Here is a 25,461-nt window from a genome sequence, read left to right as displayed (position 1 = left end):
AAAATTTTATAGGGCAACATTCCAAACGTCAGTTTGACAATGACTTGTTGTCAACAATGACAACGTCAAAAACGATTAACGAGTGACGCATCGCGGGGTATCGCCCTACTTGTTTCGGAAAATAAATCGAAATATTACAATCTGGCATATTTTAATTACTAATATAATTATAACTAAACATTGCCTAACAAACGTTGGTAATAACTATTGCAGTTGGAATGTCCTCAACTTGCCAGTGAGAAGTGAAACTGTGCGTTTACGTGTAATTAAAAAACCGGCTTGGAAAGGTGAGATTTCGCTTTCTTCTATCGTGCATTTTCTCTTATAAATAAATACACGAAACGTTGTTCGTTTTTATTGAAGAGTTAACAAAAACATTATGATAGATACGACGATTTATGTTATAAAACGAGTTATCGTGTGAGTATTATTTTGTATTCGGCTCTGTGAATACGCTACTTAGAAATTATACCTTTGTATACTATCGTACGTCAAGATAATAATAGATAGCGCGATAACTTCATTCTGTAGAGGTAGTTAGAGTGATATAATCAATATTTCCAACATGGTAAGTGAGTCATTACTACCATTTTTCTAAATTCTTGTAAATACAGAAAACAATTGAATTGTAAGCAATGTTTACAAGTCTACATAATTCACTTCTATGTATTGTTTGCCTAAAATTCAATGACTCAGATAGTCTTTATGTTGATAGCCATAAGGTTACAAATTAGCTTTTGATCTTTTGTTTATTTATGTACGAATAAAATAAAAGAAATTGTTTAATTTACAGAAATTTTGATCATTGTGAAATTTGAATTTAATACTCTATTACTTATTTTCTTTGTTCATAGTTTTTAAGTAACCTAATTAGGTGTATAAGGAAAATATGCTGACAATCTTAATCAATTTTGAGGAACAAAGATAAGCACATTCAATAGCTATTGTAATGCAAATACAATTAAAATTGATGTCATTTCAAATTGTAATAGTTTTATGAATATTTTAAATCTGTGTTTGTCTTTCTTGACAAGTGGTTGTGAGTGAAATCACAAGAATGAGGTGTAAGGTGCAATTGGTAATTATTTGATTTAACATTTTAAATAACAGTTTGAAGCTTTACTATTAGATTGGGAGTTGTAACATTACTTTGAAGTAGTTGGTTCATAAGTCTTTATTTATTATGCTCTAAATTCTTATGTAGAAAATGTTAAATGATCTAGCTGTAAATGTTAATAATTTTTTTTATGTTAATAATTTTGTTGGTGAAGATTAAGTAAGTCAGACACTTAAAGTGTTGTTTATTATAAGGAAACTGTGAGGAAAATATACGACTTGAGAAAATAAATGTGTTACATTTTATGTAGGTCTTGTGCCTGATATGATAAAGTCAAAGTCAATTTAACTTGTTCGTTAGTCTGTCTGTCAGTGAAGCTAGGTGCTCGTTTGAACGTTTCCAAAGTTTAGCTTCTAATGGAAAAGTCTGAGCAAGAAATTACATTGTTAATGTTTTCAAAAATATTTAAATCATATAATTAATGATTATAGATGTGGAAAGCGGCAACAGACGTCGCTCCCCCAGCGATGCCTGAGGCCGATGACTGGGAGACAGATCCTGATTTTGTGAACGATGTCACAGAACATGAACAACGATGGGGACCGGGAGGACGAAATGTGGAGGCTATTGAGTGAGTATTAGAGTTCAATATTTATTGACAATTAATGAACAGAGAATTTTATTTTGTTATTCACTTTTTGAGTATGATGAAATTTATTGTTTTATGTTGTGAAAATTATGAACTTTCTTACTTTTAGATTATGATTCATTTTTGTTTGTGTTTGCGAAAGTTTCAATAGTAATTTAAAGAGAAATTGTATACATAAGTGCTGCCTGATCATAAATATATAGAGTTGGTTTACGTAGGTAGATTTTTGCGTAAAATGCTGATTCAATTTTGGTGATTAAATGTAATGTGGCACTTTGAAAGAAACAAGCCACAAAATCTATAGACATTAAAAAACACGCAGACATTAAAAACATCTACAAAGTAATATGAACATAGGTAGGCTAGTTGCAGGAAATAATTTATGTGAGGTATTTACCCATAAACATTTTCCTTAACTAAAATTAGTTTGAGTTTAGGGAAACCATAATAAATGGTGTTTGTAGTATTGTTATTAATTTATTTACTATGCTAGTGTCAAGCCCCGGTTTCTAATGGTATTCCTTAACTTCTTACTGAATTTGTCTAATATTTATTTCATTATTTTATGCTAACTGCAATGTGGAACGAAAATGACTTTGTTTATTATATTTTAATAATGCATTTTCTCTTATGCGTTTACAAATACACAAGACCCAGACCTGAAACAACAATATGTGGATTACACAAAGAATTGTTCCGCATTAGAATATAACCCGCAACATATATAGTACCCGACATATTATGCGACATAGATTACCTAACTGCCCTGCACCGACCTAACAGACCTTTTATTTACTCTTGGGAATCGAACCCTTGACCGTAACTAAAGGAAGCGCCCCCGCCGGCAATGGCATTGCCCCGCAGTATCACGCAGACAGTGCTAAATATAACAAATTGATATTAAACTGCCAGGAAATGAGTGGGAGATGTTTTCTTTTGTGAAATGAATCACGTTTGCGATATAACTGTGTATGCATGTACAATCCAGTCAAGTTATTTGACATGTAGACTAAAAATTAAGATTGATTTAGCACAGAGACAGTAACTATTGTTTAGCTACTGGGTTGACCAAAGGTTACAAAAGATAATTAGGGCTCGAGAAAGACGATATACATGTATAAAATTGTGTATAAGACACCATGGTTGGTACGGTGGCTGGGCAACTGGCTGCCGCGTAACGTGTCGCAGCTTCGTCTCCCTCACGAAGCAACTCTTTGTTTGAACTACAAATTGTTGTTTCCGGGTCTGGGTGTCAAGTGTATGTAAGTTTGTATGTTTGTAAACGCAACCTACGACTGAAGAATAAATCCTAGTGTAGGTCAAAGTTTTATATATAAAAAGAAAGTAACAATACGTACTATCTGGGGTAGGAGTACTAATCAGATCTAAGAAATAGAATAATAATGATATATTTTTGTTTGCAGCATGGCGAAGCTGAGAGAGGAGGTGTTGGAAGCTGACTCTCAGATAAAGAAGAAGCAGTATGAGGCTGGACCCAAACCCTCTTTCGGGTACGTAGCGTTTTAGCAATCTGTACCCAAATAAAAAAAAGACGGGCCTATTACTATGACTCGGCTCTTTATCAGTTTGTTCTCAAGAACAATCCGAAGTGCGCTCTCGTTAATCGATTACTTCTGAACGTAAAGCTGAACTCTTTCAAATGGTACTGTACCACAAATAATGTCAAGACCAAAACTATCACTAAGACGGTCCAGCTGTTTTCAAGTTTTAGGGAGACCAACGAACAGAAGTTAATTTTAACGTATAAGAAAATAAATATTTTACTGGGCTTCTATACCAATAATTGTATGCTATTGTTACCCGACTGTTTATATATAAAACAGGTACACCTTCGAACACGTGTCGGACGCTTTATGTAATCACTACTTGTTAGTAATATGTAGATTTAGATTAGTTGAATAATTTCAATGAACAAAAGCGAGTCATTGTATGAAAGTTATCAATTATCTATTGTTTTCATATAGAAAGTGTTATGCTCTCACGGTCGAGCCGATCGATGTATCTAGATTATTCTAGATGAAAGCATGTTTTATACATATTATGTATTGAAATAACTAAAATAAGTTCTGTTGGGCCAAAAAGATGAGTTGACGTGTTAAGATGCTTTTTATGGTATAAGCCAGTGAACTAGTAGATGGATCACCTGATGGTTAGTAATCGCCGCCGCCCATGGACACCCAAAACACCAGAGGCATTACAAATGCGTTGCCAGCTTTGTCGGGTTTAGGAATTTAAGGGAAGTAATTGGGTCTCCGGTAACCTCATTCACACACGATGTCGGTTTTCTGTGAGACCGTGGTATCACTCCGGTCGAGCCGGCCCATTCGTGCCGAAGCATGGCTTTCCCACACTTAAATATGTATTGTAACTTTCGTGAGACATACTAAATTAATTATTATGTTATCGGCTTACTCACGTACTATTTTGACGAGGAACTCGACTAGTTTGATTCGACGCGGCGATTGTCGCGCTGCTACTGACTAACTACTCAGTAGCAGCGCGACGATCGCCGCGTCGTCTGTCAGGCCGAATGGTATCACTCCGAATCGAGCCGGCCCATGGCGTGTCGAAACTATCGAGCTCTCCTCGTCAAAATAGTACTTAAAATGTATTTTTTTTATTGTGTCTCATACATCTACAAGGTTAACAGGTTAAAAAAATATTAATGAATCGTCACAAACAAATACTTTTCAATTCAATATAACATTGTATGAATTGTTTTAGTTACGGAGGTAAATTCGGCGTACAAGAGGACCGCATGGACAAGTCCGCGGTCGGACACGACTATGTCGGCAAGACTGAGAAACATGTCTCGCAGAAGGATTATGCTCAAGGTACACACGTAACCATTTTCTTTATTTTAATTTTCATATTTTTTGTTTAATATATTGTAATATTTTGTACACTTCTCAAAGCGACCTTACATAACATGATGTCTTGCATACAAGTAATGTACCTTATGTTTTATACAAACTTCCACCCATCATTTTAACCCTAGCTCACTAAACATATTTTCGAGTTACACAATCACTAAACATTAGTCATTTTGACTAACAAATTAAATCCTCATTTTTTTTGAAAATTATGTTTATTTATGAAAAAAGTAGGTGACATATGAGTTATTATTAAGGTTTCTTACAAAATATTGAACAAACATTTAAAAATGTTAATCCTGGCAGTCTGAGCAGACAGGAATCGTATGTTCGCCACAAATGGCCTTCTTGCAGGAGTGGCATGATACTTTTGGCATCCTATGCTTCTGGTACGGGAAAACTGCGCAAATTTTTTGTTTGTTTGGGTGTGCATGACTAGTACTAGCCTCAATATTTTCAATTTGCAGGATATCTTTGATACTGGCCCTGATATTCTTCCTCAAAGTTACAGCCGTGTATCGTTCACGCAACACCATGGCTTAATGAGAGTGTCTGCCAATTTTTGCACGAATGCTTTGCGTTTAAAAGGTTTTTGTCGCTGCAGACATATAAGAAACATATCTATTGACTATACATAAGCTTAGCATATTATAAAATATGCATTGAGGCCACCTATTTGTTGTGCGGTTGCAGCTAATGGCAGAACAAATCTGGTCAACAGTATCAACGACTCCTTTGGTACAATAATACCAAAACCTGATATAATACATTTCTACAATAGTAGTAATGTATTATTTCAGGCTTTTTCGTGCTGCAGTTAATGTCTGGCTGACCAAAAATCACTTTATTGGATTTCGGTTTCTTCATCACTTGCGTCGGTGTTTACGCGTTGTTCTACCTCTAAGTTATTTTCTACTTCTTCAAATCCTGATAGTTCACCAGGTTGACATGCGAGTTCTAGATCATCATTTTCACTGTCAGATTCATTAAAAAACTGCAGAATTTTGTCTTGATCCCTTATTAAATCCATCTAAAACAGAATAAACGGCTGTATATAATGTTCAAAATATATATTTTTCCTCTTCATACTAATAAAATATATGAAATTTATTTTATATTATATAACATAAATAATATAATTCTAAGAAATAAAAAAAAAAACTATATTTGTACAAAAAGTCAATAAATAAACAAAATTATTCTAAGCTTACCTTAACTCACTTTTCACGCGTAATCACTAAATATTAGTCCGTGAGACTAACAATTCGTCAAAACTCCGGAAGTAAACTACGTGCAAACAAAACGCATGCACACGGGTCACTAAAACAATGAATAAGGAGGGTACTGAGCGCGGTGGGGCAGGGGAATGCCAGGAACATATCTAAACTGAAAACGTTTAGAGGTCGTGTCGCCTGTGAGACTAATGTTTAGTGATCTAGGGTTAAATAGGGCACAAAAAGTAGCCTCTGTCACTCTCTAGCCCCCCAACGAATCACGAAACATCCACACAAAAATCATGTCATAAACTCGCTCCGTTGTGACGTGAAGAAAGGACAAAGTCAAACCATTTATTCCAATTAAACCATATACTTACTTAGGTACTTTTGAAAAGTCAACAAAGAAAGAAATAACAATAGTCCGTCAGTGAAGCTAGGTGCTCGTTCCAAAGTGTAGCTTCGAATGGAGAGGAACAAGCAAGAAACTCCATTCGTTACTCTTTAAAAAAAATGTTTTAGTATAACACTGGCAGTATAGTTGACAACATTTTTTTTTCTTTAATGGCAATCGAGTCTCCAATATAGATTGGAGAAAAAAATATGTATTACTAGCTTCCGCCCGCGGCTTCGCCCGCGTGAAATTAGTTTTTGTCAATCCTGGTCCTTTATGTCTAAGAGACTCTTACAGGGGCCAGCCTCACGTTGTGTACAAAAATATTTTTAAATGACCTAATTTTAAAACATTTTTGTACACAACGTTTGCTGTTTTGTTATCATTTGTTAAAATGGGGAGATTGTTTGGACTCGACACTCGCGAGCAGGCCACGTACAGTTGGCCATGCGAAAAACAGTTTTTCTCTAAATGGACACCTGCTACTTTAAGTGTTTGCCCTTGCGCTTTGTTAATGGTCATTGCAAGGCTGGTTTGAGGGGAAACTGGATTCTTTTAAACTGAAACGGTAAATCTGTAGGGATCATGGGTATGCGTGGAATCAAAACTTCTTCATCTTTAGCTATACCTGTCATTATAATTGCTCCAATAATATTGCGTCCTAGCTGCGTAACTTGCAATCGAGTCCCGTTGCATAGTCTCGGCGCTTCGAGATTTCTCATTAATAAAACTGGAATCCCAACTTTCAGTCTCAGCTTATGAGACGGCACTCCTGACAGCTCTAAAAAAGTTCTAAAAAAAACAGCAGCTCTAAAAAAAAAAGTTTGGCTTTGTAGTTCCAGTTCCGAATCCGTTCCGTTCGAATTTCGGGAATTCCGTTTGTAGAAAAATTCTGCACATCCTTTGAGACCTACGTACCAAGATTCATGGTCTTATCTTCAATTCAACCCCTATTTCACCCCCAAACTGGTAAAAATTTCAAAATGCTAGAACAAACGATTTTTTGTTTCTTATGACGTGATATTTGACGAACTTGCATACTAACTTTCAACCCTTATTTCACCCCTTAGCTGGTCGAAATTTCAAAAATGCTAGAACAAATGTTTAATGATTTCTTATCAAGTGCTTAAATATAAAGTTTCATGGTTTTATCTTTTAAAATTAAGAAATCCCATACAAACTTTCAACCTCTATTTCAACCCCTTCATCCCTTTTTTTCGAAATAAAAAGTAGCCTATGTTCTGTCTCAGGGTCTAAAGATTGTCTGTACCAAATTTCATCAAAATCGGTTGCGAGGTTTAAGCGGGAAAGCGTAACAGACAGACAGACAGACAGACAGACAGAGTTACTTTCGCATTTATAATATTAGTTGGGAATTAGTTGGGATTGTGCTTAGGTTTCGGCGGTAAATACGGCGTGCAAGCGGACCGCATGGACAAGTCGGCGGTGGGGCACGACTACGTGGCCAAGGTGGAGAAGCACGTCTCCCAGACCGACTACGCGCAGGGCTTCGGGGGCAAGTACGGGGTGCAGACTGACAGGGTGGATAAGGTAAGCGTATTATGTTATTGTAGAATTTATTTCCATAAACTAACAGGTGGTTGCAAGCCTAGTTTGTTGGGGAATAAAAGACGTGATTTTGTGAAAATTACAAATAAAATGTTGCCCCGCCTAATGGAAATGCATCCTACCTAGCGGGTTACCGGAGCTCCGGCTCAAGAGCAGGAATAGGAACGGGTTGGTTTACAGTCAGTAAGAGTCTGACACTCCCTCTCGTCTCGCCCAAGGTGGGAGAAGTCATAGGATGGTTTTACCCCTCCAAAAAAAAAGACTAGCCATTGGACAATCTCCAATTCATTCTAATTTTACAGATTTATACGTTTTATGACAACCTTTTTACCAAACATTATCTTTATAATGCGTTTACGTTTAAAGGCACTCTTCACTCTCCTATTAACATCATATAATTATTATCCTCTCCCAGAGCGCAGCAGGTTGGGAGCACAAAGAGCAGATAGAGAAGCACTCCTCCCAGAAGGACTACTCGCACGGCTTCGGAGGGAAGTTCGGGGTCCAAGCCGACAGGAAGGACGCCTCCGCTGTAGGCTGGGATCACAGAGAGGACTCGCAGCACCATCAGTCACAGAAAGGTATTATTTGTTGGTTTTATTCTAGTGATGTAATTAATGTAGAATAATAATAGTAATATTTCAATTGTAAGAAAATATACATACATATGCTCACGCCTGTCTCCCATGGTGGTAGGCAGAGTCTATAGCACGCTAATTGATACGAATCTTACATACCTCTTTCGCTTCATCAATATTCAATCAGTCTTTTTATGCATGCTGGTCGGTTAAGGGTACTTTTAATTTGGCCCTTCTTTAATATGTCGCCATTTTGGTCTCTATATCTATGTATATAATATGTTTAAAGTAGGAATTAAAAAATCCAAATATGTCATACTCATGTTGTAGTCATTAAATCTGCAATGTTAAAGTTATTTTATAAGTGTGACCCAAGCATTTCTTAGTCATTATATTGAAAGATAGTAGAAAGTGTAATTAAAAGAAATATGTTGATTTTAACTTCCAGACTACGCGATCGGTTTCGGAGGTAAGTACGGCGTGCAGACGGACAGACAGGACGCGTCCGCCGTGGGCTGGGACCACCAGGAGAAGACGCAGGCACACGCTAGTCAAGTCGATCACAAGAAGGTAAACTTTATTATACTTACTGATTATCTAATACATCTTTCTAAAATATAAAATTTCCATGTTACTATGTTAGTTACCGTACTCCTCCGAAACGGCTTTACCGGTCCGAGAATCTATTTTCCATACCCCTAAGTGATAATGATGAGTTGTTCGCGATTAATTTATTTTTTACGAAATTTTTTGTTATTATTTTTTTTTTATATTGTGGCATAAAAAACCAATACAACTAAAAATAGTTTATAAGGCAAAACAACGCTTGCCGGGTCAGTTAGTATTATAATATTATAGTTATAATCATAACAAAATATATTTTAAGTTGAAGTGCATAAAATAGGGTCTATAATGTAGGGATAAACATTACATAATTATAGTAAATTCATTCTCTCAAAATAAGTAATTGGTTCCTTAACTGGAAATTGAACTCCAGACCAGTACGGACAGACAGACAGATAATTTAAATAATTTTAATTCCAGGGTTTCGGTGGTAAATTCGGAGTGGAGACTGACAGAGTGGATAAGTCAGCTCACCGGTTCGATGAGGTGGAGAAGGTCGGCACCAACTATACCAAGCAGAAGCCGGACATCGGCGCCGCCAAGCCATCCTCGCTGAGGGCCAAGTTTGAAAATATGGCCAAGGAAAAGGAACAGGTTAGTTTTACGTAGAATTCTTTGATTTAGAACTAAGGCCCACATAAACCGCACCTCCCTTTACTTCCATGGCGAATACAAACCTAAAGAAAAAAAAAGAAAAAAATATGTAGATTTTACCAAATTCAAATGTCTAGTTAAGTACCGTACTCTCAACGGATCTTGGCAGGTCTGAACTACGTGCAGAAGGCTGCGCAATAAGTGTCAAGGGTCAATTGTATTTAGAAATGGTCAATCTGTATGCTTTCGTCAATTGACGATTACAAAACGAATGCTTGCATCTTGCGTAGTATTAAGCACAAATGTCCACGGATCGGCAACGTAGCATCACTCACTCATACAAATCCGTCTATCGTCATTTGTAGGTTGTATGCATTCGTCAAACGCGTCGTGTACAGTTACGTGTACATTTTTGTTGTTTTGTTTAACCAAATGAAAATATTATCTTTGTGTCGTTTCAGGAAGCGCTACAATCGGTACAGAGGATAAGGCAACAAAGAGAGGCTATGGATAAAGACTTATCGCAGAAGGTACATAATTATGACACATTTAATTTTGTTATACAATATCCGCCAAAAAGATAGGAGACATATTTTATAAACTTAATATTAGATTAATGAAATTCAATTTAAATTAAAATAGACTTATCTTATTCTAAGATTATTTATCTTTAAGGCAATATTATTGTCAAGATTTAAAAGAGTCTGAATATTTCACCGTTTTTGATTTCCCAGGAAAAGGTCCGGCTAGACAAAGAAAAGGCAGACGAGCCCGAGCCGGAGACAGAACCCGCGCCCCCCGCCAAGGTGCCAGGCAAGCTCGCCAACAGACAACCTGTACTACCGACTGCGTCGCCCGAGGTTGTCGAGCCTCCCTCGCCTACTGTGCAAAAGGTATATTGTCACACTTTTTATAACCCCACAAATGCCTAAAAGGCTCTATACTGGCCCGCATCGTACACATCCCACGCACCGCACGCAACGAATAATTCGTTGAGTGTGAATGAGTTTCTATACAAGACAAACTAAAATTATTTTAGTTTGTCTTGTATAGAAACTCATTCAACTGCGTCCGCTGATCCACATCGTACGCACCGCATCATCGGCAATGCCTACATGCAATGCGTACTGATAACGTCATACGGAATGCGTACGATGCGGGCCTGTGGATGCTTACCTTAAATATCCAAAAGGCTGGCGTCACACTTATAACTCCTCTGGAATTACGACTTTCATGGGTGGCATGTGTTCTTAAATAGTATTTTGACTATTTACAAGATTATATTTAGTTTCATCTGACCTGATATTTTTGTGTAAATCTTGTAATTTATTTTCGACTTCTCGATTGTGCTGATTTTTTTATGTAACTCTCCTTAACACAAATCTCATTCAAGTATTTCTATTGTGTTGTAACAAAAAAAAAACTGTTTTTAGGCTATGCCTGAGGCACCGGCTAGTGTAGCTAGTGTAGCTGCGCCTACGTCGGCGGAAGTGACGACACCTACTGACAAACAGCCGAACTTGCCGGATGTGACGCTTGTAGGGGAACCTAAGGAGGACAAGGAAGAGGTAAGTTACTTATTATTAGAGGACATTTTGTAGGATGGTAAATGTTGAAAATTGAACTTTATCAACCCTCGCGCGGTTTCATCCTCTGCTCGGCTGGCTATAATCTAAGCGTGATGTTTTATAGCCTATAACACCTGTTGGAAATAAATAGCAAAACGTTGTGAGACACTTAACTTTTAAACATTGCATAGGCGTTTCGGCACGTATCAGTAACTATAAATGTCATCGTTCACTTGCCTTACAACCATTGTATGTGTAACATCTAATTTGTTCATTATAACTGATTTCGCTAATTTTCGGAGTTTTTACTTTGATTAGCACCATTACATCCTCTAAAGTTGTAATATTCCTAGATAAATGGACTATCCAACACAAAAATAATTATCTAATTTGGACTAGTAGTTCCAGATATAAGCGCGTTCAAACAAACAACAACATAATAAAGTTTCTTTATAAATAAATAATGAAAAATACTGTTATTATAATATACCTTATTTTCCCCTACAGATGAGTCGCCAACCAACAATAGTGGTGTCCCCGGTGGGGTGGGAGAGTGAGATGGCGGGGGAGGGCGAGTTGGAGGCGGAGGACGAGGACGGGTACACGGCGCGCGCGCTCTACGACTACCAGGCCGCCGCGCCCGACGAGATCTCCTTCGACCCCGATGATATTATCACTAATATTGTTATGGTAAGTTTAAGCATTAATAATAATAATAACCTTACCCCATATTGAAATACCCACTAAAATTTAAGTGTGGGAGAGCCATGCTTCGGCATGAATGGGCCGGCTCAACCAGAGAGTTACCACGGCCTCACAAAAAACCGACGCTTGCGTTGTATTTCGTTGTATGAGTGAGGTTACCGGGGCCCCAATCACCTTCCTTCCCAATCTCCTATTCACGAACAACCCCTTTAAATTCCCAACTCCCAAAAGGCCCCAATCACCCCCTTTTCCCAATCTCCTATTCACCAACAACCCTTAATTTCCTAACCCCCAAAAGGCCGGCAATGCACTTGTAACGCCTCTGGTGGTTTGGATGTTCATCTTCCTCACACAGCTACATAGCTTAGTATCTGGAAACAGTTACATAGTTTCATAGTTTAGTCTTTTTTTTTTTGAGGACGGGGTTTACCTTCCAAATGTGCCTAGCTTTTTGGGGAGAAATATTAGGGAGTGTGAGATTTTTAGCTCACTAAAATTCACAGCCTAGCTATTGGATCTTCGTAGCATAGCTACATAACACATCACACAGAAACTAGTGTACATGTAATGTGTTCTAATGTATTCTAGATTGACGAGGGCTGGTGGCAAGGCCTGTGCAAGGGCGCGTACGGCCTGTTCCCGGCGAACTACGTGCAACTGCAAGACAAGTGAGACATTCCCACGTAACAATAGATACAGATACATACTAACACTAAATACCCGATGTTCAGAAACCTGATGAAGGGTGCGATCAAGTATTACGTTACGCAAATTAGGGGAGGGGTTTTGTAATACGTTACGATGCGTTACTGGGCGGGAGGGGGTTTTTCTTATAACACGTTACGTAACATACAAATTTGAGTTAAGTGTTACGTAATGTTCAGAGAGCGGAGGGGGTGTCAAAAATCTTAAAAAAATGTGCTACGTATTACTTGGACGTACCCCAAATCTGTTAAAACCATTGAATACTTTGTTAAATTAAAGAAAATGTTGAAATTCGGAATTTATAAAAGATATCAGATGTTTTAGTAGTAATGTGGTTTCGTATCTTTTTACGGCCGATGATAATCCGAAATATTTGGATCAATCTAGGTTCTTGACAGAAATTAATTGATAGATTTTGACAGCAATTTTGACAGCATTATTATTAAAAGCCAGTTATTGATATCAAAATTTGGTCACAAAATAACATTTTCTGTTAGGTTGTGTGTTAAAACCACAAATGTTATATTATAAGGTTACTTTAAAAACCAGAGTCTATTTTAAATGTATAATCAAAAAATCTTATTTTAAAAATTATGCTCGAAAATCTACGCTATGCTAAAATAGAACCTAAGTGAAGTAGACATAGAAGCGATTATCCGCTAGCAAATCATTGGACTTAAGCTCTTAGTAGCATGCAACTTAGGCATTTCAGCCGTTCAGTATCTTCAGTATGAGATATCGCTAGATGAAAACTAATGTATTTAAATAAAAATATATACATTAGATACTGTTATAAAAGACTTTAATTTTGATATACGATTAACTTTGATGATTATTATTAATTATTGTATTGACTGGTAATATTTACAGTAAAAATATGATAATAACCAAAGAATTATCTGATGTCACTTGTATTAATATTAGCTGTGGCAACACGTGATAGTTGACAGAAGTCGCACATAAACGATCGACGAACAAATTAACGGATGACGTCATAAATCCTACATCGCACATATGAAGTTTATATGCGAATAAACGTGGATAGAAAATCCTAAAGAACAATAATTAGGCAGAAAGCCCGCCAGGCACGATCACCTCGCCTGGAGGATTCTCCTTTTCTTAGTGAACTTTATCCCTTATGTTCCCTTAAACCTATTTAAAAGGCATAGAAAAACTTATTCTTACAAGAATTTAGTTAACAACTTCTCTGTAAATGCCAATTTCAACGACTTTTAGTAAAATTAAAAATAAATTATTTAAATCACTTTCTTCATTCCAATAAATAATTATTACAACTGTAAATATTACCAGTACTTGCGCAAATAAAATCTTGTACGTTATGAATTTAGCGCATTTAGCGCAAAGTGAGACAATGATTTGCGCAACGATGCTGTTATTGTTTAAGTGTAGTCACTTGTAGCAGTAATGGACAAGATTTTTAATGCGCTTTAGAATTAGAAATGGGGTAGGCAGAATTGTGAAATCTTTCACCAAAGTATTTTAGAAAATTGTAATAAACTGAGATGTTTATTGCTAAATGAAATAAATAAGACTTGTAGGTTAACGACATTGCTTTGACAAAAGTAAAACATAGCAATGTAGTCATCATCATCATCAGCCTATAAGCGGCCACTGCTGATCAAAAGCCTCTCCTCAAACGGAGAAGGTTTGAGCATTAATCACCATGCTTGCTCAATGAGAGTTGGTAGCAATGTAGTAAACTAATAGAAATTAATGAAATTGTAGCCAAAATAAAACCATAATAGTCAAGGAAGTCATGATTCCACAATGACGATACAAAATTATTTTGAATGACTTTCTAATAGAGGCTTTACATTATGTTATGTACTTGTAAGATCTTACAACTCTGCCTACCCCCTAGCAACTAAGTAAAATACTTGACGACGTACTTATGAAATGAGATAACGCGAGAAACCTCACTATTTCGACATAAGGTGAATTTGAATTATTTTGTAGCGAACGCCTAGATACCAACAGAGGTAGAGTAACCTATCTTATGACTTATGAACGTTGCTTTAAGGTCTAAATTAGCGTGAACTTTAAACTAAACGTAATTTACGAAATGTACAACCTATATTCGACTTTATGTAAAAGGCGTTTAAGCTTATTTTGCTATAAACGAGTATCAAACATTCGTTTCTCAATAGTATAAGATAATATATGTATCGTCTTCCAAAACCTACCTCTACGCATCGACTTTAATTTGGAATGCAATGCATTTTGCACTCTATTGACACTCGTACTGCAGTACTAACGTACCTTATGTGGTACGGAAGTAATAAGGTTCATATTTGAATTCTAGTATTGCTGTAACGGTAAATTATATGAATTTAAATCATGACATGGAATGTTGCATTTTTAAAATTGACCATGAAATGTGAAATAAAAAATATATAAGTGCCAGGTACTTTAAATATAAAGGTGTGAGGTTTTCAGCCTCAGAAACTATATTTACTTTGGTAATATTCATACGGCTTACTCAAATCACTGTTTTACGAGGACATCTAACTACAGTAGGACCTCTTTAATCCGAACACTCTCTAGTCCGAACACCTCTGTAATCCGAACCCCCGACCCGAGTCCGCGCTGTCTCGCTCTCGCCCGCCAGTTACTTTCCGAACGTCAAAATACGGGATTTCTTCAAAAATGTTGAATAAAATATGTAACGTTTATATATTAATACAAATATTGTATTATGTATGTACCTATTATGTAGTTTTATTCGCAAAAAATACCCTTATCATCTATATCCCTGTAATCCGAACGCTCCACCAATCCGAACGGGGGCAAAATTTTCAGAGTTCGGATTAAAGAGGTCCTGCTGTAGTTTCGAGCTCAACCGAAGTCTTTAATATTAGTAACATCATTTATATGTCTCATGCGTAGCATGAATAAGTCCTATGAACATTAACTTTTTAAATTTAGTGTATTAAAGTGTAACCTGGCATTTATATATTTAATCATAAATCATTTTGTATTAGCAATTAATTTATCTTTGCACCTTATAATGTCAAGTTAGTATTTTAATATATCCCTCATTTAATTTCACGTAATTATAATTCATATCCTATTATAATATATAGATTAAAAAGATAGTCATTATGAAAATTAGTCCCAAAATTATATAATAAAAAAAAATATAAAGTTATTTCTATGCATTTAATTTGGTCTGTAATTATAAGTTAATATTTTAATTGCGCTTCGAAATGTAATATTAAAATTTCAGTGAAATTATTTGTAATTTGAAAAATAATGGTATTTTTGCAATTAATTTGTATTGTATAGGAATATTACACCAACAGAGTTGTTTGTGGATGTGTTTATACAAATGTTGACATTTGACAGTATGGATATTTCACTTCGCAGTGTCACAAATGTATAAGAAAATGGCTCCTTCATATCACTGATGTATAAAACCCTTTATATAAAAATATATAAACATTTCCCTTAAATATTTGAGTAAGTAGGTTTACCTGTATTTCTTTAATCGTTGCCCTACATTAATATTTTCTCCTGTATCGTGGATGCTTTAACAAACATAAACATGAAACCCAGACCCCAAATAAAAAAGTATGGATCACACAAAGAGTTGCTCCGTGCGGGTTTCAAACCCGCTATACATTGCACGGCAGCCGGTTGCCCAGCCACCATGCCAACCGTGCAGTCCAAATTCTTGCAACATCACGCCTTATATCGTCGAAGGAGTAGGCAGCGGTGCACATTACGACAGCCGCTTTACAATAACTATCTAAATTCTAAGTCTTATTCATTTGTAAACAAAACCTAAAGATGCAAGAAACAGACATATGTTTGCTATTTTGTCAGTAGCAGATGGTCAAACCATGAGAGACTTGAAATCCAGTCTTAAATAATACATTTTCTTTATATTTGTGACATATTGTGAAGTTAATCTAGCATTAAGTAGCATGGGTAGGTATCTAATGCCGAACTATGTTTTATATAAAACGATTTATTGTTTAAAGATGAATAAATCAATATTTTATAGCTATTTCTGATGTTTCATTTATACCTAGTTGAAGCAATCTAAAACCAAGAATTGTATTGTGAACCTGATTGAAAAACAGTAACCTATGGAGTTTCTTGCTCGTTCTTCTCCTTAGGAATCTACACTTTGGAACGAGCAAATAGCTTCACTAGAGGACTGACCGACAGACAGACAGACGTTGTTAATATTATTATATTTGCTTTGACATTCAAAAGTGCCTTCCTGGTCTATTTGAAATAAATAATTTAGACTTTTGACTTTGACCTTAAATACTTGAAATCGACCTACACAACAGCACTTCCACCCCCATTCTTATAGATGGTTGGCAGGCCACAACTGTGTGTTTCTGATGAAAGTTCCTAATTCGCACAGCAAAACTGGAATGAGCTTTCCTTGATACGACCTACAAACCGTCAAAAAAAGAGCGTTTTCCTTTTAAAAGGCAGGCTACGCACCTGTGACTGCTCTGGTGTTATGGGTGCCCATGAGCGGTGCTGATCGCTTACCATCAGGTGATCTGTCTGCTCGTTTGCTCCCATCTCCATATTAAAAATATGACCATCTTGCGGTTACCAGTAGTTTCCCCTGCTGGAGCGAAGTGCCATAGGAGTCTCCAAATTTTCTTTAGACTATAAATCTAGATGACTCAAGTGCTTACAGTTCCTTTACTTTTTCACAATATTATATGATTAATGAAATTCTCTCAAGTGTTGTTAAAAAAGTAAATGATTAAGATAGTAAGTAAGGATTACCTACGGCAATAAGCCCTAAGCCCACCTTGTGGACACATTTATTTGTATTAAGTGGTTAATAAGTAATAGCAAAAAGGTTACTTAATGCTTATTTATCTATGACCTAGTTCTGACATGTTTTAGCAATTTGAATTTGGAAGCTGACAACTTCCAACAAATCATTGCTTAGTTTCCTGTGTACGGTGTTTAGATGTCGCTCTTTAGATGGATAGTTAAAAAATGGCCATTCTAGATGTCGCTATGAGGCCCTTTTAAACTGTCGTTGTTACCGATGTATGAGACTTATGCAAATAATAAGTAAGTGTACATAGTAGTACAGGCGGAGTAAATGCCATATACCTACTTACCTATCTTCATAAAAAATAATCAATAAACGCATACAAGACAATATAATAGCCAAAATCAAAACAATCTTTGTAGGTTCACAAGTACGCGCGGTACTAGTCGGCGGCGCTGCATTTTGCACCCAATGGTCGAAGGCAGACACTCTGGTGAAGAGAGTAGTTTTGTCGTAGTTTTTGCCGCTCACGACGCCTACTAGGAGGTCTCTGCCTTTTTGCTCCCTAGGGTCTTGGGTCCCGTAGCAGGCTAGGGGTCCTCCGGAGTCGCCAGCCCCTACGTCTGAAGCCTGGGAGTTGGTGCAGATGAAGTCGTTCATTTCCATCTCCCACCAGGTGTTGCACTGCTGCCTCGTCAGTACTGCGATGTCGGCCCACAACAGTTCCCGCGACATTTCAGACCCCTTCTTCCCCGTCTGCCCGAAACCAGCTGCTATACATGTTTTAGGATAATCTGTCAACTTCCTCGCCGGTATAATGTAATTGACTGTCTCCGAGTACACAAACGGAGTGTCCACGAACACCAGAGCAATGTCGTTTATGGGAAAATTGAAGCGATCATGTAACACCACCTTGGTTATTTTCCGCCATTGAGCTTTTTGTGATGTAGACGTGTGACCTGCGAATAATTACAATAGGTATGCTGAGATTTAGTTCTCACATTGATCATTTGAAGTTTACTTATTTTGTATTGAACAGTACCCTTAGTACGAGTTTGCTTTACGTTGAACGAAAACGAAACGAGAGCTCATTAGTTGTTCTGATAGGTTGGTTTATTCGCACCGTCCAATCAGAGCGCCGAGCTATCTATAGAGAATTCGGGTGGTAAATGAGCAGACGGATCACCACCACCACGGACAATCGTAACGCCAAAAGAATTATGAGTGCGTTGCAGCTTTTTGAGGATAAGTGAGAGGGGACAATTGGGTTTCTGATAACCTAATAGGTATGTGAATAGTCTATCAAATCACCACACACCTGTATCAATCAAATCGTTGCGCAGATTCCCCGCCACGACTCGCAACAAATAAAAGTTTTTAGCGTAGTAAAAATTCTTGTCTTCGAAGCAGTGCGCAGCTGTCAGCACGTGTGTCTTCCTGATGATGCTTCCCCCACAAAGGTTGACCCATAACTTCTTCGCGCGGGTGATGTTCATAGAAGACTCCTTTATGGAGACTAGGTATGGTACCTGGCCCTTCAGCACCGGGTTCCCATGGACCACTTTAGGAGCCACACGAAATGTAGAATATTTAAGCGTGGTGATGACGCGCTCCGCGTTGGTCTGTGTGGCTATTGTCAACAGTAACAGAAATATTTGAGGTAACATTAAATTTGTTCAATAATTTCGTTTACATTGTATTATAATAATAATGTCATGTTTATATCTATCGCTTGTGACAACTGTCAGTTTTAATTTTTAGGTGTTGATAGAATTGCTGGGCTTTGGTAGAAGATGGAGGTTTTAATGAGTTATAGAATAACTAAAAAATATTTTCAGTGAACTGTGCCCTTAGTATGAATTTGTTTTATGTTGAAAGTAATCGAAACGAGAGCTTGTTCGGCGCTCTGATTGGTCGGCTCGAATAAACTAACCAATCAGAGCGTCGAACGCGCTCTCGTTTCGATTACTTTAAATGTAAAGCAAAATTATACTAAGGGTATCTGCTGTTAGTTTTGTACTCATGTTTCTTTCTGGACAATAGATGGACATGCCACTGGATGTGGGCCATGCACGATGTCTACATATTTTTCCACACACATGAAATACAGCATAATTTTGACAAAACAGCTCGCAGAAGAAGAAAAGAAAAGAAAGGAAATAAAACAATATTTCTTTCTGTACTGTTTCAGGTACAGATTAAGTGAACAAATAATACTTTTGAAAGTCGAGAACGCATTTAAAATGCACACAAAGTGTAAGAAATTAGATATAGGTAGGTAATTTTCTGTTTGCCGGTTCTTTGCGGAGCTTAGCAAAGGTAAATAAGCCAGAACATGGTTGGTATAATAGTTGACACCTGGGTACACCTATATTTATTAAATAAAGTACAACAATAAACTCTGCAACTCCATTATATTAGTGGGATAGACAGTGGGTGTAAACTTAAATAAAGCTGATGAACAAATGTTCAATTTATATCGACCTCCGAGTAAAGGTTGGACTCGATTTGTACGACTTTTGTATTTGTACACAACTAATGGACAGGCTCCTGATTTAGTATATAAATATTATACATATAAATAACTATTTAGTTCTTATAACATGTTTTGAAAACACTTTACGTAATATATTTTTTACGTTTGTTATGTATTAAGTAACTTAGTACCTAATTAATATTTAACAATTTTCGAAAAGCTTTATCAGCCAAGATGTTTATATCTACTGCAGAATAAAGATCGCTTGATTATGAGAAGTTTGCAGTTTCCTAGTGGTCTTAGAAAACGATCACTAAATCTAGTCGAATTGCGATGATGATTGTACCGATAAATATTATTTTAATTTAATACACGTATACATTAGGTAAACTAAGTTTGAGTAACAGACAACCTTCAATAAAAAATAAAGTATGTATTACAATGTATATCAAAGTTACACTGGATAACAAATTCTATGTTACACTAAAAATAAATTTTTTTTGGTATTCATTACGCTTGTAGATGAATTTTCAGCTTGCGGTGTGCAGCACCGCCCTCCCACCTGCAACTAAATGCTCACGCAGTAGAGGCGCAACACAAAAACACACACACGACACGAAACAAAGCCCTCGAAATTTATGTTTCCCTCCTCCACGGAGCATCTTCAGGAGTTGACTTGGCGGCGCCTGACTCTATTCTATAAATTCTATAATTACAATATTAAAACAAACTTGAAAAAAAAAACAACCAATTATTATGACGTGAAATGAGGGGCGTGATCACAAAAACTAATCCTACCCATAAATTAAGTCATTAATTTGTCTCTCTTGATAATAATGGAGTGGCCGGTCTTTGATTAGGAACGATCTCCAGCAATCATTTGTCTATATTAGAGAGTTTCCATATTTTGGTGTCGCCTCACAGTAGGCCGTGGTTTTGGCCCTGTAATTATGGCCATGTTTATTGACCTAATCACGTTGAGATGGTCTTGTTAATTACTAGATAGTAAATCGTGGGTTAAGAACTAGAGTAGCGTAAGGGCAAAAACTCAAAAATTTTTTTTTTCACTATTCGCTTTTTCAATCCCCTTATTTGTATGTGCCGAAAAACTGGAACGATGTAGTGTGTAGATTGCTTAGTACAATAATAACGCATAAAAAGAAAAGAAGTTTGTTTATTGCTAAAAGGAAGTATTTCTACTTACAATAATCTTGACATTATTTTGTCAATAAAGTTATGAGCACAACGATCGTAACTCGACTTACGAGCGGATAGGACACCGAATTATGCCTTCAATGTAGCGCTCAAATGGCGTATCTTGTCATACGTTATTAACGCAGAAAGTTTGATTTTGTTGCCTTGTAATTTTTCTCCGTGCCAAAAAAACGTAAGGGTGGGTTACGCTACTATTGCACTAAATAATTAAAGTAATGCAGTCCATTATTATGACGTATGTCAACCAGTTTTAGAAAAATATATATTTTTAAATGAAACCATTTTTTTATTGACCATGAATTTACAGTATTCTGTAGCCAATAAATAAAGCTTTATTTTAAGTAAAAATCAGATATACAGATACTATAGATTTTGCCATAAAAGACCTACAAGTTAACGGTAGGTAAATTTGAATTGTTTTTCGGCTCTCCTGAGAAGTTGTAATTTTGCCCTTACGCTACTCTAGTTCTTAACCCACGAAATAGGTACACATTTATAGGTTTCACAATACTTTTTTATACCACAGAGCAAGAATAATTTAAGTACTTATCCGTGTATAATAAATAATCTTCTATAACATAAAAATGAATCGCTAAATATGTCGCTAAGTGCAAATCTCGAGAACAGCTGAACTGATTTCGCTAATTCCTTTTTTTGGGTTGGTTATTCTTAGGAGAATGTTCCTGTGTAAGAAAAAAATTAAATAAAGATTCATGGAAAAAAATCACAAGAAACTACGTAAGTATGGAGTCATTGCAACTTGCCTTTTATGGAGTTGAATTTCTGAATAACCTTTATGGTGGGAAAAAAATTAAACGTACATCAATGTTTTGACAGAAGACAAGTACGATGACAGAAGAAATTGAAAATGTCCGAAATTAACAGCATTCGACAATAAAGATCAACAAATTTATTTGTTCAAACTTTGGCAATGACCAAAATTACTAATGCGTGTCTACGTAGTGTTCGCGTTTCTCGTTCAAAATGTTATTTGTGAATATGACAGGCGAGTTATAACGACTCTAAAGTACTCGAAGTACAGCACGACACCAGCTGTCGTCAATGGGAAACCTGCTGTGGAAGGCCAGTTCCCTTTCTTGGTCTCTCTAAAGGAACCAGTGCAGAAAATGGAGCCGGACAAAATTGTGTGGAAAAACCTTTGTGGCGGGAGCATAATTGACCATAAAAGAGTCCTGACAGCAGCCCATTGTTTTGAAAATAACGAGTTTTACTACGCGAGACACCCGGAGGCGCTCCGTGTTGTGGCCGGGGCCATGAGCACGGACCTTATACACAGCGGCAAGACTGAAACCAATAAAGAAACTCAATGGAGAAGCTTAGCACAAGTTCTGATACATGAACATTTCAGTTTCCCAGCACATGACATCGCGATCGTCGTGGTCAATGAGCCGTGGGTCTTCAACGAAAATGTCAACTACATAAAGTTGGCGACGAAAGTGACGGATTATGCAGAGCAGTGTGTGTCCGCTGGGTACGGCAGGGTCGGGCATCGGTTGAAAGACACCATCTCTCCAATTTTGCTGACGGCGAAAATAAGTACGATGCCGAGATGGCGATGCTCGTTAGTGTGGGAGATGAATATGAATTCGTTCATTTGTACGGACTCGGCGATAGCTGATGTGGCTAGGGGTGACTCTGGTGGTCCCTTGATGTGCTACCACACCGGTGACCCCAATGAGGTGAACGATGAGGGTCTGCTGGCCGGTGTGGTGAGCGGCAAGAACTTCGACAAGACCACGTTGTACACGCGCGTCTCTGCCTACCACCCGTGGATAGATCGCGGCTACTCCGGTGCTGCTGATCTGTCGCCTGTGTTTGTGACAATATTGTGTTTGCCTATTATACCTGTCGTTGTAATATATCTTTTGTTTTACTGTAATATTTCCTTAAACCACTGTCCATCGTTGGTTGACTGCCTTATACGACTAGACTTAGACCAGTTCTATTGGTAAGTTTATTCGTGCCAGCCAATCAGAGCGCCGAATGCCCGAAGGGTACAGTAAAGCTTTGCTTTTGGTATTCATTCATAATACATCCCTCTACTTCTATAAAAAGCAGACAGCATAACTACCAAGTTGTCGATAGTTCTATATCTCCAACTTCATCTCCAACCCGATTCTACACATGTTACTTAACAAGTGAGTTCGACGCAATATACTTTTTTCTTCCATCAAAGGTTGGGTAGAATTAGACTGGATTATTTTGGGGTTGGAGTAAGGTCAGTAGGTACTAATTAACACGATCCTCGTTCACATCGAGTGAGGTCTTATTTGGGAGATATATTTTGAATTTTGTAAATCTTGCCAAAGACTGCACGAAAATATAGTCTGTTATTTTATTTATTGCAAGGCTACTGTTGGACGTATAAAAAAATCACGACTACTTTTACACATTAGAGCATTGTTAGTTGATTCAGAGTTAGAGTGGGAGTAACCTTGGCCTAGAATGGTCCTACTTATAAAATCATCGAACATCGGAGCACCCATCTGAAAACGCTTCCTGATGGGTCGTAAAACACAACGTGTGTAGGTATGAATGGATCGCCATTCATACGTTGATGTTAATCGTAACAATGATTTAGGATGAGTCTGGAAACTGAATATACAATATTTTTTTTAAGGGGGAAATCATCCAGTGGCTTCTCCCGCCTTCAGGAGCGAGGGAGTGTCAGACTTTTATTGACTAAAAACCAGCTTTTCGAGCCGGAGCCCCGGTAACCCGCTAGACAGTCTGCAGCTGCGCGTCGGCATTAGCCCTAGGGCTCCATCTGTGGTGGTCTGATGGCTCTTTGAAGAGCGTGCGGAACTCGACGCATCGTATCAGCAGCCCGTGACAGGCCACTGCTAGACGTGGACTATGGACTTTCTTTACATTAGGTACTTTCTTTACTTAAGTTTGCCAGAATCTACGCTTTTGGTTGGAAATCGAAGTTTCAGGCAAGGTAGCGGTCTTGCGTGACGAAAAATAAATGTTATAGGTACATTACTTATTTGAGTACTTAAATTGTTATCTTTAAAATGAGTTAAGAGGTGCTTGGTTTGTCATTTCCTTTACCAGCTTTTAGATTAGTATATTAAGTCTATGATAAAGCTAGTTCCTACAAAGTTGATAGTCGCATAAAAAATTAATAGCCAAGATTAGCATAATAATGAGAGCGGTCTGTTATTCTATGTTAAACTGATGGTTCCGTATTAAAGTTGATCAAGTAATTTTTCATTGTGAAGTGTCGTCAGCTTATAAAAATATTGTAAAATGGTACTTTTAATTAGTTTGCGGAATTCTGAATTAAAAGAAAACAATTTGAGATTTGTTTTAATGAAATCTTCGTTTGGGGGAGTGGAGCGTTGTTATTGGAGGGTTCTTTACAAAATTAGAATAATTAGTTTAGTTATAAACAATGGGTTCGATCCTATCGTATTAATAAGCCATAATACAGGCAAACTAAAATTAGATAGGTAATATTTCAAGATTTATGTTATTGTTATTGGTAACTCAACGTCTTGCAACTGTCATTTTTGAAATGAGATTTTTAAGCAAGAGAATCTAAAAACAACGGTGTATCTTTATCTACATACAGGGTGTCCCTGAAATCGACGTCCAACAGGCACCAGATGATCGGCAAGATTCCAACTGTTACCAGAAAAAAAAATCTAAGTCCTATAGTTTTTAAATTACAGTGACTTATGTGTTCTCCACGAAAAAATACACCCTGTGCCAGTCTTTTGACTATTGTTGCCACAAATCTTTATTTTTTCGTCTGTAGTCTTCCTTACATTATCCTGAGTAGTGCTCCAGTAATATGGAATCATACATTCTTAGCCAATTGCTTTAGATTGGAAAACTTTGTCAGTTTTAGAGGAACCAAATACTATGAATAAAATTTTCCCCTTACTTTAAGTGACTGTACTGAATAATTTATGTATGGCGCTAGTAGTGGCAAATTTCACCAAAGTTGGCGCATTTAATAAGGATTATAAAATGGTATAGCACTTTGCACATTATTTCTTAAATTCGGCACAAAAAAAGATTTTTCAACGAAACTCCGTTTCGATGAATTTATTTGAACTTACTAAAATTTCTTTTAGTGTACTCAAATCATACGTTATAACCTCGTATGCACTGGATAACACTTTGCACGCGATTTGTTATCATCATTTTGAAAATCAGCGAAGATCTCTTGTCAAACAACATTGTCTGTCTACCCATGATTTCGCTTGCAGCATTCGTCGGCAAAATTATCGCTAGACGAACTGGTGTTGTGCATCTGAAGCCATCGTACTCGGGCTACGGCATTTTAGCTGAGCACTGCCTTTTTTATACCGTGTTGATTATTTAATTTTTAAATTATTTTTTGCTTTACCTGAAATTTGTTGTAATGGTGCAAATAAACTATTTATTTATTTCTCGTAAGAATATTTGAT

General features: G+C 36.9%; 3 protein-coding genes across 4 annotated transcripts; 2 read left to right on the top strand and 1 right to left on the bottom strand.

Moving 5' to 3' along the window:
• The first annotated feature begins 56 nt into the window (after positions 1–56).
• LOC118278106 (src substrate cortactin) lies at positions 57–16,581 on the top strand. 2 transcript variants are annotated; one of them, XM_035597179.2, is made up of 13 exons: positions 57–287; positions 1,549–1,688; positions 3,131–3,217; positions 4,452–4,561; positions 7,605–7,759; positions 8,193–8,358; positions 8,804–8,925; positions 9,400–9,573; positions 10,035–10,103; positions 10,308–10,466; positions 11,007–11,141; positions 11,649–11,831; positions 12,435–16,581. In XM_035597179.2, the coding sequence occupies exons 2-13, from the start codon at positions 1,549–1,551 to the stop codon at positions 12,516–12,518; spliced, it is 1,584 nt and encodes a 527-aa protein (XP_035453072.2). In that variant the 5' UTR covers positions 57–287; the 3' UTR covers positions 12,519–16,581. The 2 variants fall into 2 exon arrangements, with proteins under 2 accessions (XP_035453072.2, XP_035453071.2); XM_035597178.2 differs by lacking the exon at positions 57–287 and adding an exon at positions 428–568.
• A 1,067-nt stretch (positions 16,582–17,648) lies between these two features.
• On the bottom strand, positions 17,649–19,068 carry LOC118278073 (chymotrypsinogen A-like). Its single transcript, XM_035597136.2, has 2 exons — positions 18,647–19,068; positions 17,649–18,287 (listed from the first exon to the last, which is right to left on the bottom strand). Exons 1-2 carry the CDS (start codon positions 18,993–18,995, stop codon positions 17,674–17,676), a joined length of 963 nt encoding a protein of 320 aa, XP_035453029.1. The 5' UTR covers positions 18,996–19,068; the 3' UTR covers positions 17,649–17,673.
• A 2,797-nt stretch (positions 19,069–21,865) lies between these two features.
• On the top strand, positions 21,866–22,992 carry LOC118278072 (chymotrypsinogen B-like). The gene has a single exon (XM_035597135.2). It carries the CDS (start codon positions 21,967–21,969, stop codon positions 22,990–22,992), a length of 1,026 nt encoding a protein of 341 aa, XP_035453028.2. The 5' UTR covers positions 21,866–21,966.
• Positions 22,993–25,461: the final 2,469 nt, after the last annotated feature.

Source organism: Spodoptera frugiperda, chromosome 18, assembly GCF_023101765.2.
Source record: "Spodoptera frugiperda isolate SF20-4 chromosome 18, AGI-APGP_CSIRO_Sfru_2.0, whole genome shotgun sequence".
Classification (NCBI taxonomy): Eukaryota; Metazoa; Arthropoda; class Insecta; order Lepidoptera; family Noctuidae; genus Spodoptera; species Spodoptera frugiperda.
Note: the sequence above shows the minus strand (reverse complement) of the source record. Positions and strands in the feature narration are given on the sequence as shown.

Coding starts and splice junctions, on each gene's coding strand:
- LOC118278106 (XM_035597178.2), top strand. Junction 8,359..8,803: donor GCACCATCAGTCACAGAAAG/GTATTATTTGTT, acceptor TTTAACTTCCAG/ACTACGCGATCGGTTTCGGA. Junction 10,104..10,307: donor ATAAAGACTTATCGCAGAAG/GTACATAATTAT, acceptor TTGATTTCCCAG/GAAAAGGTCCGGCTAGACAA.
- LOC118278073 (XM_035597136.2), bottom strand. CDS start 18,995: ATGTTACCTCAAATATTTCTGTTACTGTTGACAATAGCCACACAGACC. Junction 18,288..18,646: donor CAACGATTTGATTGATACAG/GTGTGTGGTGAT, acceptor AATTATTCGCAG/GTCACACGTCTACATCACAA.
- LOC118278072 (XM_035597135.2), top strand. CDS start 21,967: ATGCGTGTCTACGTAGTGTTCGCGTTTCTCGTTCAAAATGTTATTTGT.